This window comes from Engraulis encrasicolus, chromosome 3 (assembly GCF_034702125.1).
Source record: "Engraulis encrasicolus isolate BLACKSEA-1 chromosome 3, IST_EnEncr_1.0, whole genome shotgun sequence".
In the NCBI taxonomy this organism is placed as follows: Eukaryota; Metazoa; Chordata; class Actinopteri; order Clupeiformes; family Engraulidae; genus Engraulis; species Engraulis encrasicolus.
This window is the reverse complement of record NC_085859.1, coordinates 19,928,600-19,936,099: the sequence shown is the minus strand read 5'-3', so window position 1 is coordinate 19,936,099 and position 7,500 is coordinate 19,928,600. Positions and strand designations below refer to the sequence as shown.

Sequence of the window (7,500 nt, the reverse complement as noted above, 5' to 3'; positions counted from 1 at the left end):
TGTAAAGGAACTGGCCATGTATGTAGGTAGGCCTATGCTATGCTATGGTGACATCCATTCAGTGACATCTCTGGTCTGGTCTGGATCATTGACATCGGCTGCAAGTCTTGCAGTCTTGTGTCAAAAATCTAATTGACAAATAAGAATGGAAAATAGGATGCTTCCCATTTATAAGTTTGAATTGTAGGAAGCATGATGTAGCAGACCTATCCACCATGACGACAAACATGGATTCACCATTGTGCTGGACGATAGTGATCTGTTCTGAGACTCACAGAGATCAAATGAAGGGTTTTGCTGCCATCTAGTGTCAAATTGTAGGTAGTCTAGGAACAGAATGTCATCTTTCTATCAAATTATTAAGCACGGTAGGTAAAGTTTATGTATAGAGTGCATTTCATACACAGCGCATAGGCAGCCCAATGTGCTTCACATAAAATAAAAATGTATCCCCTAGTCCCTTGTTTCTCCAGACAGAGACCCTTAAATCTATCATTAAGTGACAAAAAGCAGATTTACTGATAGCCTTCCTTTGATGGTCAAAATTCAAGTAAGGCCTACTGTCAATGAGCACAAGGTTACTGACTTTAGTGTAAGCCCCATTATCTTTAAAGGCAGTAATCTTAAACCTTCAACCTTTTTTCCCCCACAAAAATATGACTTAATTTCAGTTCAGTAATTGATCCATGATGTTGTTTACCCATTCCGTGCCCCACTCGACAAAAAACTCTAAGTCGTAGGCTTATATAGGCCTATTTTCTGGCATATTGATATATTGCAGCCGTGCCTGAAATGCCTCTATTTAGAGGTAGGTGGGGCATGGTGTTGGTATGGACCAGTAGGGGAGTACGCCGTCGAACGTGACGAGGATGTCAGTCAGTGTAAACTACAGGAGCTAGCTACACAGCTAGCAACTGATTAACTGTGTGTTGTAGGGGATATCTCTAAAATATATCCAAATTTGTTAATTTTTGTGAACGCAACATTGGTGCCTTTGCGGTGAGACAGACAGACGCCACAAAATGACAGAACTACGGCATCGCGGCGGCGCGGACAGCGAGTTACAGCATCAACAATCAGAGGACAAGGTACCAAAATAGCTATCTTAGCTTACCATGAATTCATAATAGCTCTGTATTCGCTAACATTAGCTACTGTGTAGTATTTGCAGTCAACGTGGTTATTCCAAACTCGCGGCCTTGTCATGTAGGCTACATACTGTATCTCCTTAGCTCAGTTCGAATCCAATGTAATTTCCATGTTGGCATAAGACTAGTCAAGTAGTTTAGACAGAGGGTCGATTAACCCTGCAGTCTTGGCGAGTGAGTGAGGGTGGGCAGTGGTTCCATTCGTATTTGCATGCTGGGACCTGCCTGTATGGCAACTCAATTATGTATTGCCTAAATTCAATTAAATGCATTATGGACGTTTCCTGAACACCGTCAGCCTACTGGTCGCTTCTGCGTTCACTTAATATGAAGCACTGACCGTGGAATCCAAGTGGCTAACGTTAGTAAACGTATTACTGGTCAATTGCATTTTGTGAGTTGTCCCTGGATGAGCAGCTTGCAAAGTTGACAAGATGTCGTTCCTGTAAGTGAAGCTGGTAGACTGACAGCGAGGTGAAAATAATAGAACTATTTCCTATGCTGTGTGCTTTTTAAAGCACGAAAGTAAATGTCTTTATTTCACCTAGCGTGGTTTTGTTCATGATGGTGGTCATTAGTTTCAGTTCGAGAAGGGGCGTGTACGACGAGGTAAGTTGATTTCAACAGGCTAGATTGCATATTCGCTTGAAGCTCATGGCCTATGCAGAATGCTTTCTGAAAGATTCTGATCTAACTTGGCGTAAGCTTTATATTTTAACCAGTGACATTTCTAACACCCCTTGTTTGTCTTTCTAATCAATAGCTTGTCGAACTGTACCACTATGTCAGAACAAGAAGTTGTGTTTGTTTTGTTAATGGCTGGGTTGTGTGGAAGTCAGTCGTGTATAACTCACAGACCTCTTGGTTTTGTGTCAGCATAGTCTACTACTGTAATATTTGAGTAGTTTCTGAAACATTTCCACATGGTCTCAGTTAGCATACAGTAGGACTACATTAGAGAAAGAAAATGATGAAACATAGTGCAATAACTAGTTGTCAGCTTGTCATCTTGTACTTTTGTTTGGAGTTTGGAAAGATTTTGAATGAACACTTTCATTCACCCCATGAAGAAAGGTCTCCTTTGTTGTGCGTAGAGAAATATTCCAAATGGCCAAAATGAGTGCGTCCTCAACACAGCCTGCTCTCACCACCTAATTTGATTAGCAGGAGGGGAGAAGTCATGCCATCTCTGGGTCTACCGAAAGGACTCGTACTTATCACTAAACTGACCCCAGTTTTACAACAGCAGTCTGTGTTGCCCAGTGCCGTTGGTATGTAAACATACATGGTGTGTGAGGCTTAGTCACCACAGGTAAAGGCATCTGCTGTTAATGGTGTGACCCCCCCCCCCCCCCGTCTTCATAAACACAACAATGTTACGTGGGGCGATTTCAATTTGTACAATCCTGATTACCCATGTTCCTATTTGTAGTTAAAGTTTAAACCAGTGTGGATCTAGCAGCATTCTTGAGATGCATGGTCATGATGGTATGCATGCACACATCGTAGCGGAGTCACAGACCTTTGTAATGTGACACAACTGGTACACCAGCACTTGTATACAACTCCAAGGGCATTGAAGAATGCGAAGCTCAAACTTTTTCAAAGCTGATATTAGGCCTTTTGTGGGCCTCTGAAGAGATGAGGAATAATATCACACATTCTCCAATGGGTTTGTAAGCTATAGAGTTGCTGTAGACAAGGCAAAGCAGCTTCATATACTTCAAGGCATTTCAATTTGCTTAACAGAACGGAAAGAGTGGCCCAGTCGATTGAGCTAAATCGGCTGGGCTCTTCACTTGACCGCTGCACTGGCGACCCGGGTTCAATTCCGGCTCGAGGTCATTTGACGAGCCCTCCCCATCTCTCTCTTCCGCTAATTTCCTGCCACAACTTCACTGTCCTATTATAATAAAGGCAGAAAAACTCCAGAAAACCTTCAAGTAACACCATAAAAAGTGTGCAAGCATTTGTAGGCAAATCGTACAGGCTTTTTTTTTTTGCTCTTTGAAGCAGGCAGCCCACCATCAGCTGTGCACTAAAGCAGTGTTTCTCAAACTTTTTTATGCGAGGCACCCTTTCAATTCATGAAAAATTTCAAGGCACCCCAAACCAACAAGCCGTAACATGGCATCGCATCCGATACCACAAAAGCTTAGAAAAGTAACACATTTTGCGACATCACGACCTTCAAAGTTGCAGCTGACTGGGGCGACCTATATTTACTTTATTGTGCGTAAATGGCAGATGAAAGATTCCACTGACTAGCATTAACTTATCAATTTAGACAAATATGTATTATATTACATAATTTATTAATCAGCCACGTTTCCGCGGCACCCCTGAGAGGGGTCTGCGGCACCCCAGGGTGCCCCGGCACCCCTGTTGAGAAACACTGTGCACCTCATTTGAAGCACACGGCCAGTCTTGGCATGTGTTCATCCAGCTCATCATGTCACGCTGCTCTCCACTCTCCAGCAGCAAAATTAAGCAGGCAGGGGTTTCCACATTCACCAGCCGGTCTCTCTGTCCAACGAGTGTGTGTATCAAAGCTGTGTGGTGTTTTTAGCTGAAGGAAGCAGCAGATGGGAGTCAGTGTGGCACTAGCTGGCTCTCGTCTTGGTGGCCCATTGCTGAAGGGCAGAGAGGAGACGAATTACAGGAAGCAAAGTAGTACACATGCCGAGCTGATCAGAGACAGGACAGTAGGGCACAACTAGCCAGGTCGCGCCCTCCTTCCTAGTGACGCAACACCTTCAGCGTTGCTCGCAAATATCGTTTCTGAGCTCCGGAAAAATCGGGAACTCCTTCCACTTTGTCGTGAAGCAAACAACCAGTAGCAAACCAAGGGAGGTGGGCCAACCATGCTGTTTGAGAAATGCTCATTGTCATGCTCTTGGTCAGACCAAGTCTCAAAGAGATTTGAAAGTCGATGATAATCAAGCTAGGAGACAACTAGATTTTGGACTGATTTTAACACACACACTCACACTCACACAGAAGCACACAAACACACACGTTCACATATAGGCCGGCTATTCCCAACACAGGAAGCCCACAAGGGTCTTAGTTCCTTGAGTGTATTTATGGTTTGGTGTGTGTGTGTGTTTGTGGTGGGGGTCTATTTTTATCTCTGAGTGACAGGATGTAGTGTCCATGGCAACCAGTGTGCCTGGAGGTCCCATCAGTGTGATTTAGGGAGGGGGAGAAAGAGAGTGTGTGTGTGTGTGTGTATGTGTGTGTATGTGTGTATGTGTGTGTGTGTGTGTATGTGTGTGTATGTGTGTATGTGTGTGCGTGTGTTAGGCCGTCCATCCCTGTGTGTTTACGTCACAATTGGTACCCCAAGGACTGAAGAAGAGGGGTGGTGTTTTTGAATCTAGGCTGAGCCTGGTGGGGCTTTATTTTGACAGACAAGATATTGCAGTAAAACGAAAGCAAGACAGAAGAAGCAGCATAGGAAGAGATGGTCGAGAATGATGGACCTAAAGGGGGGGTAATAACAATGGAGGCAGCTGCTCACGACCTCCTCTTTGATGACACACTTAGTAGACTGTTGCCATGGAGCGCGCAAGAGAAAGCGGGCTGTTCAGTTCAGCTGGATTCACAACATTTTAAGTCTGTGTGTTGGTGGTGGACCCCTCAAGAACACATGTCTACAAACATCAGGCCCCCAATTGCCTTGTTACACCATTTCCTTCCTCAGGGAAGCTGGCAGGGGCGGGACAGAGGGATCCGTTGTCTTGGACCTAAAGGGAGCAGAAGTCATTACATTGTAATGTATGATGGGGACTTTGTCCTGGGCCCTGCAGCCCTGAATATCCTATTACTAATTTCATACTATTTCATACTGAGGTACTTGAGTGTAGGGAAAGGATGCTCTGTTAAGGCCAGGAGAGACCCCCCCCCAACAGCACGTCAATATGTAGCCTTTATTTCAGTCACCACCCACCCACGTCAGCAGCAGCAGCACCCCCACCCCCAGCCCCACCAGCAACAGTAGCAGCAGCAGCTACAGAGTGCGTCTTAATATGCGACCTTGCCTCCTCAACTTGCCTCCTCCACTTGCTTCTCGTCATGATGACATCACTGACGACAGCATTATATTTCAATATCTTGCAAAAGCTCAATTGTAGAGTCTTTTTCTCATTTGCAATTGGGATGTGAAGGAAAAACAGTCACTCAAAAGTTGTTATGGCTAGGCTGACAGCTGGGAAACTTTATCGTTTTCTCCACGGAGGAGGGGCCAGGAGGCGGGACGAGGAGACAAGCGCAAGTGGAGGAGGCAAGGTCGCATATTAAGACGCACTCACAGTAGTAGCAGCAGCATCCTTGCCAGGTTCCTTCCTTCATCTGCTCTGTGTATTTGCATCTATTTTTAGGCTTCCTCTCTCTCTGCCTGAATCAAGGCACACCACCACCACCACCACCACTACCAGTTGATCCCTAATCTCTGGTCCATATTAATCACTCTGTGCTCTCTCCTGCTGTTAATGCTATATTGTTGCACACTTTCAGCCTCTGCTTTCAGCCATTTGATAAATCCCTAGTGTGGCACTTCATCTTTTGCTTGTTATTTGTCTGGTTCATTGTTGTTCGTGTAAGCTTACTGGTTGGTCAATCGTATCAGACAACTTTCTGCAGGTTTCAGTGGCTTGCTTTGTGTCTTGGCTGTTTTACAGTGTCTTCATCTTTTTGTTGTTCATTGTTCTGCCCTTGAAGTTTAGCAAATATATCGTAGTGTATCGTGTCTTGTTTGCCTACAGACATCTCTTAGTGTCAGTAATTAAAGTTGTTTTTCCAACCTCAAAATGCTCATTCCTGTGGCTCATAAGCTGATAACAGTGAAACACACATCTCTCCTCCAGCAGACTCTGTCCTGCAGGACAACTCTGCTTCCTGGCATTAGAGTGAAGCAGTGATAGCCCACCGCTCATCTGTTTAAAAGGTGCAGGATTCAGTAAAAAAAAAAACTGTATGAAAAGAAGACAATCCGCACATGATGAAGGTCTAAGAACCGAAAGCTTGCAAGTCAAGTAAAGCTTCTTTGCACAAAAAGAGACCTGAAGTGTGCGGATTGTCTTCTTTTTATTAGAATGAAGCAGAACAAGAGCTTCTTGGTATTGCTTAAAGGTCATGATGGAGCCACATAATGCACTCCATTCCACAATTGGAGGGCTGTATTAGTCATTGACAAGACCTTACTAAAGTACTACACTGAAGTACACACTACTACTACATTTTTTATGACACAGAGCCTTTTGTTATACATTACGACTTGGTCATTGCCGTTCTGGTATCAGCACATTTATAACAGGGGCCATGTCTTAAAGGAATGGTCCCATTTCTGGAAAAAAATGCAGATTTTTCACCCTCCCCTCGAGAAATGAAGTTCAACCATTCTCCTTTTCTTTCAGAGGGGAAGTGTAAAATGAGTTTATATGCAGAAAAATATGAAGTGTTCCTTTTTAAGAAGACCATTTTCCCCAGAAGCACTTTGTTGAGCTGGTATCTTCTCTCTCGCAGGGCTCGGATACAGAACTAAGGCCCGATGGCGCGTCCGACTCGGAGACCAAGACGGACACGGGCGTCCCCGATGTCCCCGTGCCCGCAGATGACACGCCCGAGGTCCTCAACAAGGCCCTGTCAGGACTGTCGTCAAGGTGACGTGAACATGTGTTGTCATGACGCTGGCACTGGCGCTGGCACCCCCCTTTTATCACCTCACTTGTATGTCACACAGGCCATTCTATTTTTAACTATTAACCTACATTACTGTCACAGTATGCACGTATAGTGTGTGTCTGTGTCTGTGTCTGTGTCTGTGTGTCTGTGTGTCTGTGTCTGTGTGCATGTGTGCATGTTTGATTGTTATGTTGATTGCTACCGAAGTGAAATCTCCTCTATTTCTCCTGATATATTAGTGCAGTTAATCTGAAGAGTCTCAGTATTTCTGCTGAGTAATTTGTATCCATCCTCAGTAATCAGCCCTTGCACTGCCTCACATTGACTTTTTTCCTGCTGTGTGTGCGTGCGTGCTTGTGTGCTTGCGTGCGTGCGCTGATGACATGCTCATTGAGTTGAAGTTAGCTGAGGGCGTTGTAACACACCTCTCCTCTTAGCGGTGTTTGATAAATGACAGTCTCCCTCATCGAGCTACCTGCCTCCACGTCCCTGTCTATACGCTTACCGTTTATTAGACCTGTCTGTCAGGACCACCCCTACCTCTTTCTTTTTCTTTTAATCTCCAGACGTTCATCATCTCTTTTCCCCACACTTTATTATTTTCTTCCTCTGTGCTATCTATTGTTTTCCTCTTCTTTCTCTTCTTTGCCCAACATTTACTTTCATT

General features: G+C 44.6%; 1 protein-coding gene across 2 annotated transcripts in view; it reads left to right on the top strand.

Annotated features, from left to right (window-relative positions):
• The first annotated feature begins 889 nt into the window (after positions 1 to 889).
• Positions 890 to 7,500, top strand: part of cds2 (CDP-diacylglycerol synthase (phosphatidate cytidylyltransferase) 2) — a 41,167-nt gene continuing 34,556 nt past the window's right edge. Inside the window, exons 1-2 of one of the 2 annotated variants that reach the window (XM_063194935.1) lie at positions 890 to 1,088; positions 6,675 to 6,811. In XM_063194935.1, the coding sequence (XP_063051005.1) occupies positions 1,023 to 1,088; positions 6,675 to 6,811 (203 nt within the window). In that variant the 5' untranslated portion in view covers positions 890 to 1,022. Of the gene's footprint in view, positions 1,089 to 1,287; positions 1,758 to 6,674; positions 6,812 to 7,500 lie in introns of those variants that run through there. The other variant, XM_063194936.1, reaches the window with a different exon arrangement.